Here is a 16,985-nt window from a genome sequence, read left to right as displayed (position 1 = left end):
GCCAAATAAGATCCAGCATTACAGAGCATCTTGGCACCATCTTTTGCTTCCGCAGAGGAGCATTCTGTGCTTCTGGGGTGGTGATCATTACCCACCAGGGCTTCAGCAACCAAGGACTTCAGAGGCAGGGGTAGATTAAATGATTTACCAAACTCTTTACACCATTATTACCTCATTTAATTCTCACATCATTTTTTACAGTAGATGCTAATTTTACAGACAAAAAGAAGAAAGAAAGCTCAGCTTTTCTCTATATTCTTAAGCACATAGAATCAGGCTCCCAAGATCAATTCCAATACTACTGTTCAATTTTTTTAACAATTGGTGACACCTCGGGAGAGAGGAGAAAATGGATGATGGGCATTGAGGAGGGCACTTGTTGGGATGAACGCTGAGTGTTGTAAGCGATGAATCACGGGAACCTACCCCCAAAACCAAGAGCACACTGTATACACTGGACGTTAGCCAATGTGGCAGTAAATTATATTTAAAAAAAGAAATTGGTGACACCTCAAAGACTTGAGGTATGTGTCTTTGCGACTGACACAGTTACCCTACCAGATAGTATGCTGAGGCTGCCATTTACCTAGTGCCACTATCTGAATTCTAGAAAGAACCTTAGAAGGAACCTCCTCCAAAAGACTAACTTGGCAAACTTATTTTTCCCTTACCTTTATTCACAAATTTAAACCTATGCAATGATAGGGAGTGCTCCACCCTTTTTAGATTTTGAACTTAATAGAAAGTTCAATAGAGAGGCCACAGTGAGCTAATTGTTTCAGTTAGTCCTTGATAAAATCACTTGGTTTTCTCCTTGGTGTTAATCTCTCTTCCATCAACTTCCTTTCAGCCCTCTCATGTCTTAGTTATCTAGCACTTCTTAGTTTTTAAAGACCTCTTTTACTTACCAACTAATCCCTGCAGAGGAGATAGTTGATAAAAGTTCCTGGGTGTGTTTTTGTTCCTTTTTGAGGGTTTTGTGTTGGTTTTGTGAATATGTAAAAGCCTTTAAGTGCTCAGCAGTGGAATTTAGGCATAAGGACTAGATAGATTCCTCAATATGGAGTTGTTCTGAGTTGCAGAAGTAGGTTTTGTCCACCCCCATTCACATGTCTCCATATGGGCCCCACCCACCTGAAGTCCATCCCTGAGTGTCTCCCTTGTGAAAGAGGTGCATTACTTTTTTGGAGAAACATCTGTTGGATACTAATGACTTTTACCTGAGAGTAATGGCTCTTGGGTAGGCTTTGGTGGCCAGAACCTACAGAGGAAATCTACTTCACAGGATGTTGGCACCAGCACCTTGCCCGCCTCCAGTCAATGTCCATAATGTTTCTTCATTATGTTAGCCTCCCTCCCCAGAGACCGTAGAAAGAAGTGCTTTTAAAGTAGAGAAATACTTCCTCATTATAATTTTGTTCCAGGAGAAATCTATATTTTGTACTTCTTTCTGCTTTCGTCCATTGCTGGAATTATTGCTAGCCAAGGTATTTCTTCTCACACATAGTGCAAGCACCTTTATAAACTCAAGTATTTTTAGATACTACTCTGAATCAGAATTGGATGAAAGAGTACCATGGGACTTGTCTTTCCATTCAAAATCAAAAGCTCTGTTTATTAGTAGTAATCGGTACCATTTATTAAGTACAGTACCTACTATGTATGCAATACCACATTAGATGGTCTACATATAGAGAAACAATAGAATGTTTAAGAGCTCTTCTCTGGACTAATGAGTTCAAATTCTGGCTGTACCTCTCATGAGTGGTATAACCTCACAAAAATTACCTAATTTCTCTGCATCTTAATAATAGACATCTCTTTGGAGGATTAAATGAATTAATCCAGGTAAAGTGCTTAGAGAAGTCTCTGACAACTGGTAATAGCTCAACAAATGTTTTTCTAATTCTTCCAATAACCTACAAGGTAGGTGTAGTCTTGTCCTCATTCTAAGTGAGGAAACTAAGACTCCAAAGTTAGACAACAGATCCAAAGTCACACAGATAGTGACTGGTGGGACTCTGGTTTTAAACTAAGGTCTGTCAAACCTCAAAACCCCTCAAGACCTAGCATAGATGTTTGGATTATTTTTCTGTTTCCTCAGTTTGTGTCTTTGGGACTGTAAAAGAGGACCTGGTTTCTGACGTACTGCTGAGCACATCAGTCATTTTTTAGTCACAACGTTAGTCACATGTGTAAATACCTTCTGAAAATGAAGTTACAGAACCAAGGAATGGGTTTATGGAAAATTTAGTCTTTGAAGTTAGAATATTTCATGACTGTATACTAAGGGAAAAATCTGAAATAACAACTTTACCACAAATGAGTGTGACTCTAATCTCCTGGAGAGGAAAATGCCAAACTGGGTAGGGGCCAAAACAGTCTAATATTTTTCCTGATAATAATCCTGCCTCTCTCTGGGAGGGCTTACCACCCTCTCTGCATCTGAGAAGGTTCAACACATTTATTTCATGCCTGGAAGGGTAGTCAGGAAAGCATTGACAACTGTTTTCCTACTGCATTGTGTAATGTACCCACTTTTGGACAGGATTCTCTTCAATAGGTGGGGATCTAATGCTTGGTCTGAAATCATTACTGGAAGAACTTCAAGTTGACACCATCTGCCAGCAGGAACTCACCGAGAAGACTGAAATCCTCAAGAGATGATGTTCCCTCTCCTACTTTGCTGTCACTGTCTTCAGATGCTCACCTAGGAACTTCTAGATTCCTCCTCTGCCTGTCCCCTCAGTGTTAGGTGTCCTCAAGGGTTTCCCCTGGTCTCTGTTTCTCACTGAACGCTTCATGTCCTCCACTCCCCTCGTCCCAACTCCAGGCTGTCTTTTCCTCCCTCACCCATGAAGTCCAATGACTATTTCCATGCCAGAGCTTCAGTTTAGATCTCTCTCATGCTCCAGGTCCTCTCTCTCACTCACCACTGGATACCTCCACCTGGACATCCCATAGATACTTCAAAATCAATTAGTTTAAACCTGAGCTAATTATCTCCACTCTTCTCCTTTATCTCCCCCCTTTCCCATCCAGATTTGCTTCTCACACTGTATCTGTAATCTATTCTCCACACTAAAGCTAGGGGGATCTCTCTAAAATGCAAATCTGGTAAGGTCACTTGCCTATTCAAAATCCTGCAGGGGCACCTGGGTGGCTCGGTCAGTTGAGCGTCTGACTTATTTCAGCTCAGGTCACGATCTCATGGTTCATGAGTTTGGCCCCACATCCGTCTCTGTGCTGACTGCATGCAGCCTGCTTGGGATTTTCTCTCCATGTCTCTCTCTCTCTCTCTCTCTCTCTACCCTCTCACACACTGTTTTCTCAAAATAAATAGGCTTAAAAAAAAAAACAACAACATTAAAATCCTTCAAAGCTATTCTGGACCCCAAAGATCAAGCCCAAGTTCCTCAACACGAGTTATAAAGTCCTCTGTGATCAGACACCCTACTCCCCCTAATCTCTCCAGTCTTCCTTTTCATTATTTACATCTCAAACCTTCTCTCCCACCTCCCACCACATACACTGTATCTCGCAGTTCCTGCCGTGTTCTAGTCTCTTAGCCTCCGGGTATGTGCCCAGGCTGCTCTATCTCCCTAAGCCCCCATCTCTACCAATTATCCCCCTTTCCCTAGGCTAACGTCTGCTTATACTCCAGAGGTCTCAGTTTAGATATCCTTTCTTCTGGAAGATCCCTCTGCCTGATTCCCCAAGTTTTCCTAAACGCCTCTTTCAGGTGCTCCATCACACCCTTTCCTTACCCACGTATTGGAAAGTTTAATTATTGGTCTTTTCCACTAGATCGTAAGTTCTCTAAGAGCAGGGTCCATGTTTAGTTTACTCAACATGGTATCCCCAGTGCCTAGCACATGAATGAATGGAGACCTCAAAGATATTAAAAGTAGTATCTCACATGGGTTTGGAGATCCTTACCTTCCAAAGGTAAAAACACAGATATGTATGCACGTGTATATATTATAGTTTTCCCTCGATGTTTTTGGGTGTTACTTGCTGCTGTCATACCGATAGAAGTGAGAAGACATTTGGTAAGTTTCTGTAGAAGATGGGGAAGCTGCTAATGTCCAGTGAACTCTGGGGATGTTTTTTTTTTTTTTTTTTTTTTTTTTTTTTTTTGACCTAGGGCCTTATTGCTCTCCTGCCTATCAGGTGGTGAGCATGTCCCCCCACCATGGGGCTGAGAAGGTGTTAACCCATGTAGCATAAGGTGAGGCATTTGTCCTTCACCAAGCAAAGTACTTGGAACATTACCATTTAGTCCTCAGTGTAAATAATTTCATATGATTTTTACCCCTAAAAGCAGGTTGCACAAGAGGAAGGAAATGGCAGGAAACACTGGGAGGCAGCAGTACCCTTGGGCCATCCAAACCTGTTTAGGTGGTGTTTGTGCCTAAATTGAGAACCCTCAGAGATAACTTAACATATGCCCCAGGTCCACAGGGCGGATCTGGATTGCAGACTCTGTGATGTTCAAACATTCTCCTGTATTTGTGGGAGAGAAGTCTGACATTTCCCAAGGGATTAAGAGTTGCTGCTTCACAGAGAATAAAGTGTATACTGAGGTTCTCTAGGGGGATTGTTCGTCCTTGTCATCTTCGTGGATCCGTGGCAAAATAGATGCAAAGGAAAAGAGTCCCAGGGTTCCACTGGTCCCTGAGCAGAGGTGAATTTGTTGAAAACGGTGGCTCTTAAGCTCCAGGGTGCCTCCCTTACTTAGCCCTAAAAATGTGTTTACAAGGTTGTAAAATATGAAGAAATGAGACACTGTAACTACAATAAGGCCGGTGATTAAGATCATCATCTCAACTCCCCCTTCCCTTGATGTCAGGTACCCCGGGAGGGGCTATGGGCATGTCTGGATCCAGCAAAAGAGAAGTTGAGTTGGGGAAACATTGGATTAGAGGGACATGTTTCTGTTGTTCATAGTCACTTCTGTAGGGAGGTAAGTTGCGGCTGCTCTGAGGTAGCCATGGCTTTCAGGAATATTCCTATAGACTTGTGTGCCAATTCATCAGGATGGGGCATTAATAGTAAATCAAGGGGCGCCTGGGTGGCTCAGTAGGTTAAGCCGCCGACTTCGACTCAGGTCATGATCTTGCAGTCCGTGAGTTCGAGCCCCGCGTCGGGCTCTGTGCTGGCAGCTCGGAGCCCAGAGCCTGTTTCGGATTCTGTGTCTCCCTCTCTCTGACCCTCCCCCGTTCATGCTCTGTCTCTCCCTGTCTCAAAAATAAATAAACATTAAAAAAAATTTTTAAAAAATAGTAAATCAAAACTGTATAAGCTTTAAGCCCTACAAAACCTGGATCCACCTTCTCACTAGGCATAGCTCTCAGGTTATCTAGCATCTATGCACACCTGTGAACACCTCAGCTTGGGATTCCGAGCAAGAATACTACAGAAGACCCCTTGATTCCCCTCCTATCCTCTTGCATTGCATTCATTTCTACATGGTACTACCCTGTCGCCACCAGTGAGAGAGATCCATTCTGAAAACCCTTTGGCTTGATTATAGGATCATTACAATAATAGTGTAGTTATGATTTCAACTTCAATTTAGAGCATTTTTGCTCACAAGGTAAAAAAAAACTAGCGTAAAAATGGGTATGAGTGAGATGACTTGGCTGTCTGGATTCCTAATTTAACTCTTCCTACAATCACTTATTTTGTTCACTACAAAGAATTACTCTTTCAATCTAGTAGTGTATTTGTTGTGGTGAATGTTTTTAAAATATATTTTTACTGGAAACATTAATGTAAAACATTAATAAATTCTTATGTAGAAAGCAAAGTTCTTCATAATCCATTCACAGCTAAGTTTGTTGTAAATTCCTACATTTTTGCATCATAGAGAGTATGCATATTCTGTTTAACATATTTAAAAACATATATATTTTTAAATGCTTATTTATTTTTGAGAGAGAGAGAGAGAGAGAGAGAGAGAGCCAAGCAGGGTAGGGGCAGAGAGAGAAGGGAACAGAGGATCCCAAGCAGGCTCTGTGCTGACAGCAGAGAGCCTGATGCAGGCCAAACCCAAAAACTGCAAGACCACGACCCGAACTGAAGTTGGACATCCAACCAACTGAGTGACCCAGGTGCCCCTAAAAATATTTTTTGACATAAGTGGGATCATACCCATATTGCTTTTCAAGTTACTTTTTTTTGCCTAACAGTGAATCTTGGATATCTTTTTGTGTTCTTTTTTTTTTTTTTAATGTTTATTTATCCTTAAGAGACAGAGACATAGAGACAGAACACAAGTAGGGGAGGGGCAGAGAGAGACACACACACAGAATCCAAAGCAGGTTCCAGGCTCTGAGCTGCCAGCACTGAGCCCCACGTGGGACTCAAACCATGAACTGCAAGATCACGACCCAATCCAAAGTCAGACAATTAACCAACTCAGCCATCCAGGCACCCCTCTTTTTGTGTTCTTTTGAAGGGTTGGATAGCATTTTTATCAGTGATATCATTAATTTAGTCAGGCAACTCCTAATATTTGTGTTGTTTTCACTTTGTTTTATTATAACAAATGGTGCGGTAATGAGCATCCTTCGTCATACATCTTTGCATATTTTGGAAGGTTTTTTATTCCAAAATAAATTTCTAATACTAAAGTTTCAGGGTCAAAGGATAAATACATTTTAAAATGTTAATAGATGTTTCCAAATTGCCCTGTTAGTCACTCTACCAATTTATACACTAACCTATAATATAGGAGTGCACATTTCTCGATAGCCTTGCCAACCAATATTATCAATTGTTTTAATTTATGACAATATGAAAATGGTTCCTTTAACTTGTATTTAATAGGTTGAATGTCTTTTCATATCTTCATTTATTATTGTATTCTTCTGTGACTTGCCTGTTCAGTATTATTATTTTCTTATCAACTTATAAGAATTAATTAGTATTACTTGAGGTATTGACCCTATGTCTTAGCATGACACTTGTTTGCAAAGAATACTTGCTATTGCATTTTAAACTCTTAAATTCTGCTATGAAAATCCCGTGAAATATAGTCCACGATGCTTTGTGTAAATTAATAAAAATAAATGGAGATGTTTCATGTAATAGGTTGGCACTGGTCAAAATTTTATTTGGAAGGTAAGTTTGTACTTTCTTAGGGGAAAAGTTATCACTTCTCCCTAAACCAAGGCAGGAGACTAAGTCTGAAGCAAGGGTCCTCTTACCAGATTTACAGAAAGCTCTGTGATTAAGAATTAGTCTTTGGGGGTATCTGGGCACTCAGTCAGTTAAGCATCTGACTGGATTTCGGCTCAGCTCATGATTTTATGAGCTAGAGCCCCTCATTAGGCTCTGTGTTGACAGTGTGGAGTCTGCTTGGGGTTCTCTCTTTCCCTCTCTCTCTCTGCCCCTCCCTGCTTGTACATGCACTCTTTCTCTAAAAATAAACTTAAAAAAAAAAGGAAATAGTCTTTGTTTCCAGCAGACAGTATAAGACATGCATAGCTTATTTTTACCTTTAATGATTTTATTGCCTAATACTAGACTCTACATTTAACATATATGTCTAGAAAAATTAGAAATATTTTAATTTTATAGGAAACTAATTTGTGTTTTTGAAGTACTCCCGAATTTAGCACCTAGATCAAATTATGTTGGATGATTTTTCATGGAAACTGGTGTATTTTCTTATTTTGCATAGTTAGCTCTTACTTGCTCATATTTCTGATATGAGTACAATGAATCAATCATTTAAATATGAATAAGTTAGACTTGCTATAAATATTGGGATTGTTAGAAGACAAGAATCTCTGGATTCAAAGTTGCAATTTGATAGCCTGCTAGTTGTATCTGTCCCGCAGATATTCCCTCCTAGTGTAAGAACTGTTCTGAACTAGTTGCTAATGCTTATAAATGGCTTCATATAAAACCAGATTTCTAGGGGCGCCTGGGTGGCTCAGTTGGTTAAGCAGCCGACTTCAGCTCAGGTCATGATCTCGCGGTCCGTGAGTTTGAGCCTCGCGTCGGGCTCTGTGCTGACAGCTCAGAGCCTGGAGCCTGTTTCGGATTCTGTGTCTCCCTCTCTCTGACCCTTCCCCGTTCATGCTCTGTCTCTCTCTGTCTCAAAAAGAAATAAAACGTTAAAAAAATAAATTAATTAAACCAGATTTCTAGTTTCTCTTGAAAAATGAAATCTTGGCACCAATGGATTATATGCATATTAATGATGAACCAGGACTGCATGGTGGCTATTCCTTTGTAGACAGGGTAAGTGGTCCAATTTGCCACAGTTCCTGCCCTCGTTTTATGTTTACACCAGTCCCATTTCACTTGTATATGTACATTATTTGAATGCTCTTTTCTATAGGCAAATAAAAATATGAAAAGTCATGTATGTAAAAAATTCCTTAACTTTTTCATTAATAAATTAGTGAAGACATCATAAACTTCTCTGCTTTATTGGGTTTTCTGGCACATTCATTTCCTGAAAAAGGTGGTAAGAAATACAGAGGTATAACAAGCAGTCAACATCCCAGAGATATTAACTTCTTCCCAACTTTTGCCAGCAAACCACTATATTGGCTGGTGAAAAAGATGACAGAAAAGTTTTATACTTCCTGGAGTTCCACTATCTTACGCTGTAATTTCTTTAGGTCTTTCTGTACTTTATATTTCTCTAAATCCATCTTTGTTTTCTGTATTTGTTGGAGGGAGCTGAGAGAGTCATGAATTGATTTAAATCCTGGAAGAGGATATGAGAAAAGGTATACTGAAATTAAACAATGCATTGGAATTTTTTTTTTAAACAAAAGTTGCTAATCAGCGCTTCTGCCATAATTGATCATCATTTAAAGCATATTAAATTCCATTAAGACCAGTGTAAAAATGTACAATAACCCATTTCTTCTATATCATGAAGATATATTAGCGATAGTGTTTCCGCTTGTATCTGGCTTCATCGGGAAAATTTAATTCAATTCCTCTCCTTCTCCTTGCCCAAACATATTGCATAACTAAATAATTCTATATTTCAAGAGAGAAATTTAAAATATTTTCTTCTCTCTGTATGCTTTAATAAGAAATTTGGATGATCTCTTTTTTAATCCTTGTTTACCAAATTGAAGATAAAGAACACAGGTGAGATTTTAAAACTTCTCAGAAAGTGACCTGTTGAGGGACCTAAGGAGTGGCCACCAGCTGTTCCCCCTGCACCCCCCACCGCCAGCACCTTCTCTTTTATGCAGGTCTAGTCACTCATGACCACAGACCCACCAGACTGCAAGCTTCTTAGGGTACAGCCCATTTCTTATTCACTGGGCCTTTCAAATAGTCATTTCTCAACACATTTTTTATTAAAGGCATAAAAGAGCACACCATTAATTTGAAATTCCCCTTTCCTAGAACTTCCAGTTAGTAAAATGCAGAAAAAAAGCAGAATGCAAATTCCTCTTTGGCTCATCCTGGGGTTATACTAATGGGATGAATATAATGAAACCTCTGGTATTTAAGTAGAAAGCAGGGACCTAAAACAAGGGCGAGTTAAGTTTGGAATGTGATTCCTGACCAGATAATTCATTATTTTGGTTTGACAATGGGAGATGGGGATAGGGGCAGTGTGGGTCAGATTTCCAGGCAGCAAATTTTACTTATATGCTACGAGCATCAAGCATCGGGGAGAATGAGACCATAATATCTTCCCAAGACACCTTCAAGGCATCTCTGTACAGGATCAACATTTGAGAGAATTTGCAGGCATTTTTCTGAGAACCTAGAAGACGGAAAATGAATTGGGACTTTCTTTAATAAAGGAACCTCTGGTTCTGGTAATTTGCTCAGAATTGTGACTGGAGGCAGATGGCTGCTCCCCAGCTCCTATCCCATGTCCTTCCCTTTGACAAATTAGATGAGCCTTTCAAATTAATCCTCTTTGATGTTAGCTCAGCTTGACACTGCTGCCATTAGCCTCCTTAAGAAGAAAAGCAGTCATTATACCGGACTCTGTTAATTCATCTCTCTCTCTCTCACTTGTAAAGGTCAGGTCTCCAGTCTGACATCCGTCCAGGCTCATTACCTGCAGTTCAATGAGGGGCATTCGATTTCAAGTCCTGATTTCATGACATACCACAAGTCAGGTCTTGATCTCAAGGACGTTCCAAGTCTAACAATTCTATGATTCTATGATCTCCGTAAAAAAACAAAAAACAAAACAAACAAACAAAAACAACCTCACAGTGTTGGCAAGCTTGTGACACTGCCCAGTCTGAATGAAGAATGTGAACTTGTTTATCTACCTTCCAATGGCACGCTGACATTCTATGGGATAGTTAGAAAAGTGAGATTAAATACGGAAGGATATCAATAATGACAAGACTGATCCACGGCCATGAGCTCCAAGTAGACAACTCTGAGGAATTGGATAAGCAAGAACTAGTGTTCTTAATCAAAGGTGTCTGCTCACCTGATTGATATTCAGTCTGAATTTTCTCTAATTCACCCCAGATGTGCTTTTCCAGTTGGTTCATCTTTTTGGACAGTTTATTTTCTATATGCTTTACTGTACTTAGTTCTGCTTCCTGTTTCTCTGTGTTAATGAAATTCTCTAATTTGCTTGAAAGCTTCAGTAATTTCTCTTCCATTTTATTTTCAGACTTTTCCTATAAAAGATATCATGAGATAAAATTCTGCAGAAAAGAAAACTTAGATGGATATGTACTTCAGCTTAAGGAATGTTTTTAACAAGTTCACTTTTATTTATTTTATTTTTTAAAATATTTATTATTATTATTATTATTATTATTTTTTGAGAGTGAGAGAGAGAGCATAAGCAGTGAAGGGGCAGAGAGAAAAGGAGGCACCGAATCTGAAACAGGCTCCAGGTTCTGAGCTGTCAGCACACAGCCTGACTCAGGGCTCGAACTCATCACCCGTGAGATCATGACCTGAGACAAAGTCAGCCACTTAACCAACTGAGCCACGCAGGCGCCCCAACAAGTTCACTTTTCCATATTAAACATGAAAATTCCAACCAGGTTCCTTTGTATCTAAAACTGTGTTCACACGTGTGAGAGTTCATCCCTTTGCTTGACCTTGTTTGCAGTTTCTAGAATTCTGCATGATAGGAAAAAGAAAAGAAAGGACTGTGGTTTTGCTGAAATGCCTTGAGGAGTTGGAATTACAGTCTAGTGTTTAAAGAATTGTGGTCAAGGAAGGCATTTTATTTATTTTTTTAATCTTTATTTTTGAGAGAGAGAGAGAGACAGAGTGGGAGCAGGGGAGGGGCAGAGAGAGAGGGAGACACAGAATCCGAAGCAGGCTCCAGGCCCTGAGCTGTCAGCACAGAGCCCTATACGGGGCTCGAACTCACAAACTGTGAGATCATGACGTGAGCCAAAGTCAGACGCTCAACTGACTGAGCCACCCAGGCGCCTGAAGGGAGGCATTTTAGACACTGCTTTAAGCTCCTGGGTCATGTTCCTGTTACACATTCCTATTCCCTCGAGCTTCGTATCTCCACGTGGACAGAGTTCAGCTAGAATAGTGATTCTTGACCTCTGTTATCTATTGATATCACCTGGACCATCACACAACCACTACCACCACCCCGCCCCTCACGAAACTGATTTAATTGGTCCACAGTGGAACTCAGGAATTTATCTAGTTGAAAAACTCTCCAGATGATTCTAATTGCAGTGAGGTGGGGACTTCATGGATGCCCCAGGCTCAGGAGCTTCTCTGCTCCTTCTTACCCTTCTCACAGGGAACTTGCCAGCAGGAACTGGGTGACAGTGACTTGGCCCCATTGTTCCTCCTATTTTTTATTATTATTTTTTTAACATTTATTTATTTTTGAGAGACAGAGAGAGACAGAGCATGAGCAGGGGAGGGGCAGAGAGAGGAGGAGACAGAATCTAGAAGCAGGCTCCTGGTTCTGAGCTGTCAGCGCCGAGCCCCACGCGGGGCTGGAACTCATGAATCACCAGACCATGATCTAGGCCAAAGTCGGAGGCCCAACCGACCGATCCACCCAGGCGCCCCCCTCCTATTTTTGGCCCTGCCTGCATCGGGGAAGTGGATTCCAGCCTCTTTCTTACTTGTGGTGGAAAGCTTCTGCCTGCAGGTGACCCTGTGGTCACCTAGTGCTGCCTATAACTGGTGGATGAGTCTGTCTAAATCCTAGAGAACTAGCAGGCCCTGTTGGCTGCATGTTGGACCACACAGACTTCAATAGCCTTATCAGTGATAAAGCTGGAATGGTTATCTACATCTCTTGGACTCCTGCCTCTGTCAGCTGTCTACAAACCTAGCTGCCCAAAGCCCCTCTACCGAAATTCCAGAAACATCTTATTTGAATCACCAGCAAGGCTGGCAGTCACTGATGACACGGATGGGCCTGTGTTGCTCTCCCATTGGGGCCAGCAGCTGGTTGGATGCACTGCTTGGAGTGAGGGGTACCTGCAATCAACAGATTTCCCCTCCATCCTGGTAGTCTTGCCCCAAAGCTGGGAGTTTCCCTATGAGGTTGCCTCTGGAAAAGAAGTTTTGAAAACCTTTGATTGACGGATGGATCTTCAGAGAGGTAAACTGGCTTGTCTATGGCAGAAGTTTTCAGGCTTTACTGTGTCTAAGTGTCCTCCAGGAGGCTTGCCTAGGCACACAGATCTCCAGGAGAGGCCCCAGGGACCTCAGCTCTGGGTTGGAACCGAGAATATGTATTTAAAAAAAAAAAAAAAACACCTCTCTTTAGATTATTATGGGTAGAGCACACTCAGGAGTGTGGGTTCCCGGAGTTGGAGAGTAGCACACAGAACCAAAAGGCAGGCCTCTGGATTCCCATTCTGGTGCCAGAAAAGGTTAATTACTGACACAGTGAAGGTTACTGTGAATGTCCCAGTGAAACTTTCAACATCCAGACAATGACTATGGAGCTGTTTACTTACCAGCTTCTCCTGTAGGAGCTTCAGACATTGATTTACATAGCCAAGGTGGTCTTTTTCATAGTTGAGGAACTGTTTCTCTGTCCATTTTTGATGGTTCTCAACTGCCTCATATAAGTTGTTTGAAACTGAATTAAATCTAAGGGGGAAAATAGTTATATTTTAATAAAGTAAATTTAAACATAAAACCAAAATTTAGTATTGACAAACTGCAGTTTTTCAGATGATGAGGTTCAAGATGTCTAACAAGTACTTATGGGTTGATGTGGGAGGTAGGGAGCAAGGGAGCACATTTTGGGTCCCTGCCCCAAGCTTGCATTCGACCCGACTGCTGACAACACCCCTCTGCATACCTTAAAATACACATATACACAAAGACAGACACATGGACACACAGAAACACATGTATCATCCATCCATGCAGGTTTCCTCTTAGGGCCTGGGGTACATTGTATATGTGGAAGAAACACCTTGACAAGCCACTTGGATGGCGATATCACTCCGGGGTACGTAGGGGTCAGCAAACTTCTTCTATGAAAGGTCGATAGTAAATATTTTAGGCTTTGTGCGCCATATGGTCTCCATTGCAACCAGTCAAATCTTTAACCACTCAGTGCTGCCATTGCAGTGGGAAAGCAGCCACATACAATACAAACAAATGAAAAAAGAACTTGGTTGTCTAATCTAACTTTACATACACTGAAATTTAAGCAACAGATAATCACATCATGAAATACATTTTCTAATGTAAAAAATTAGTAGAAAGTATGCAAATCATTCTTAGCAGTGGGCAGATTTGGCTAAGGGTGGAAGTTGGTGGAATCTCTGTCCTGCAAAGGTCACTACCCAGCTGGGGGAGGAGCCGGGCCAGAGAAAATCATAGGTAGGATGTAGGGAAGGGAGCAGGAAGAAAGACCCAGAAGGACTTTGGGAAAGCAGAGTGCCCATGGGAGACAGTCCTTGGTTGTCTTTTCTGTCTCAGGTGAGATCCTCAGTAAAGTCCCCTTTGCCTCCAGTGGGTCTCTGTGGATTCTTTAGGGAGTAGGGTTCAGGGAGGGCTTAAAGAGGTACTGAGTTACTCATGTGGGGCAAAAACAGATATATAATACGCTAAGGTGCAGGAAACGACCGCTGGCATAAAAATGATGCACCATAGGAATATTAAATAACAGAGAATGAATGATTTTTTAAAATGGAAGTGGATGTTATTACAGAGATTGAAAAGATTGGAATCATATAGCTTCAATATGAAAAGTCACTCTAGAATGGCTGAGGTTTGAGTAAAAAGGAGAATCCATAGCTGGAATGACTGAGAAATATGGTCTGAGAAGAGGAAGGATGAGGATGGGGACTGGCAAACGGTCTCTGTATGTTTTCTGCATGTGACTAGCTTGTAGTAAAATGTCAATTTCAAATTCCCTTCTAGAATAGGCACTATATTAGACAGGCAGGAGTACTGCATGTTGTTTATTATTGAAAATATTCAGACTAACTTACAACATGTGGATGGCTTGAAGTAATCATTGCTATAATACTGTAATTTTTCAGGAAAAATTATATTTCGATAATTTTGCAGTATTTATCACTGGAAATTGCTTAAGACATGCTGGACATATATTGCATGTATGTGTCTCTAGCTTCCTTGAAAAAGTGTTTGGACTAGTATTTGGAAAAGACAAATTATATGAGACCATTTCCAGTTTTTATTTAGAGCAGTGGCCCTCTAACAATGTACGGAGACATTTTTGGTTGTCACAACTTGGAGGTGCTACTGACATGTGGAGTGTGTAGACGCCAGAAATACTGCTAAACATCCTACAATGCACAGAACAGCCTCACAGAAAAGAATTACCCATCCCAAATGCCAATAGTGCCCACGTTGAGAAACCAGAATTTAGATGATGAAATCAAGCAATGGGAAAAGTTAATTTTCCAGTAGCTGTATTAGCTGTGGTATAATACCTGAATTCTAATCTTCATCGCTTTGAATTATCACATGTTTTGATACGGAGAGAGATACTTTTCACATAGAAAGCGTATCTTGATTCAGGTGAGTATTTCCACATTGAGAAGATACCATCGGCCACAGTTCCTGCTAATCTAATCATGATTTCCAAACACCTGTGCTACTGACTAACAGCTGATGGATCTCAAATAAGTTCCCAACTGACACATGGACAGCCTCATTTTAGCCAACTGTTTTCTATGTCTGGAACACTCTTCCTTAGAATACCCAGTGGCTCCTGCCCTCATTTCATTCAGATATCTTTTCAAGCACCATTTCCCTCCTTAACATAGGACTGACTTTGTTTGTTGGTTTATTTTATTTTTATTTGAGAGAGAGCATGCAAGCACACAAGTGGGGGAGGGGCAAAGGGAGAATCTTAAGCAGGCTCCATACCCAGCAAGGAGCCTGACTCAGGGCTTGATCTCACGACTGTAAAATCGTGACCTGAGCAGAAATCAAGAGTCTGATGTTTGACTGAGCCGCCCAGGCGCCCCAGGACTTTTTAAAACCACACTTTAAAAAAAAATTTCTTTTTCCCCATCTGACCCTCCCTTATTCCTTTACCCTACTTTATTTTTTCCAAAATGCTGATCACCATGTGATATATACAATTTGTGTGCTGTCTACTTCACTAGAATCTAAGCTCCATGAAAGCAAGGAATTTGCTTTGTTCATGGCTGTGAACAGTGGCTGGAATTTAGAAAGCGCTCGATGAATAGTTGTTGAATAAATGATTCATTGTTTCTCATTTAATACCCTTTACTAGAGCTGTTCACAAATAACAAATTGTACATTTGCTTAGATATTTAGATATCTAATCTTCAATTTTCATCTTGTCTTTCCTATCTGTGGTGGAAATATTAATTAATAGTGATTGTTAAGAGGGACAGTAAATCCCCAGATAATCAAGAGGTAGCTTTGCAATTGGAAATCCAGCCTTCAGTGTGCACTTTTACTGTGTGTGTAAATAGGAACATTTACTACTGATGTGATATTAACATCCCTCTGAAAACCAGGGAACCATTAAATGTGACCAAGTAATATCTCCAGAAGTGCATATCAGTAATTAGAATTCTGAAATTAAAATAGTCATAAAGAATGAATTATTACCTGTGATCATTTTATTATAAGGTTTTGCCTGCAACTAGAGACTGACTTTACTGGTTACCATGAAAAGTCAGAACTGGTAGTTTATGAAAATATGAAAGCATTTTTTAAAAAGCATTCTCCTTGAAAGATAAAAAAAGAGAAGCTAAAATAAAGGTTTATATACGTCTCCTTTACTTAGACTTTCTCCTAACATAATGGGCATGGCTTTCCATGAGAGAATGACTTTTCTGTGAATTACAGTATTTATAATTAAAATTTCAACAGGGTGAAATATGACATTCACATTTTAGTTCCCAAATCCTCTATTCCAATAATTACGGTAGTATTTCTATCAGATGTAGATAGATATAGGGTGCCTGGGTGGCTCAGTCTGTTAAGCGTCCAACTTCGACTCAGCTCATGATCTCACAGTTTGTGGGTTCCAGCCCCACATTGGGCTCTGTGCTGACAGCTTGGAGCCTGCTTCAGATTCTGTCTCTGTCTCTCTCTGCCCCTCCCCCACTTGCACACTTTCTCTCTCTCTCTCAAAAATGAATATTTTTAAAAATATATAGTTAGATATAGATAGGTAGGTAGATAGGTAAGTAAGTAGGTAGCATAGATAGCTGATTTTCTTTTTCAAAAAACACAAAAGTCAGACTTTTAAGTTATGGCCACAGTAGAATAATGTGGGATACAGTTAAAAAATTTTTTTATATTGGTGGAATCAACTTAATATACACACCAAGGGCAATTATAAGGGAGAAAGTCACAAAAGCATAAAATAAAATTTAATGGGGAGTCATAGACACAGCAGATGGCTGTGATGAACATGAATGGTGAGGACAGAGTGTAGGGCTTGCAACAGTCATCCTAGTGACCGCTGTGGTTATGGTTGACATACGTAAATGAGGACATAGCTCCAATCTGGGGCTTTTTTTTTTTTTTTTAACCAGTTCTCTTAA

At 40.5% G+C, this 16,985-nt stretch overlaps 1 protein-coding gene across 4 annotated transcripts in view; it reads right to left on the bottom strand.

The window, feature by feature from the left end:
- Positions 1–8,431: 8,431 nt before the first annotated feature.
- The window catches only part of FAM81B (family with sequence similarity 81 member B), a 54,739-nt gene continuing 46,185 nt past the window's right edge, over positions 8,432–16,985 (bottom strand). For all 4 annotated transcript variants that reach the window (XM_049647593.1, XM_049647595.1, XM_049647596.1 and 1 more), the window contains 3 exons: positions 12,927–13,062; positions 10,448–10,643; positions 8,432–8,731 (listed from right to left, as the gene is read on the bottom strand). In XM_049647593.1, the coding sequence (XP_049503550.1) occupies positions 8,598–8,731; positions 10,448–10,643; positions 12,927–13,062 (466 nt within the window). In that variant the 3' untranslated portion in view covers positions 8,432–8,597. The remainder of the gene's footprint in view (positions 8,732–10,447; positions 10,644–12,926; positions 13,063–16,985) is intronic.

Source organism: Panthera uncia (assembly GCF_023721935.1).
Source record: "Panthera uncia isolate 11264 chromosome A1 unlocalized genomic scaffold, Puncia_PCG_1.0 HiC_scaffold_17, whole genome shotgun sequence".
NCBI lineage: Eukaryota > Metazoa > Chordata > Mammalia > Carnivora > Felidae > Panthera > Panthera uncia.
Note: the sequence above shows the minus strand (reverse complement) of the source record. Positions and strands in the feature narration are given on the sequence as shown.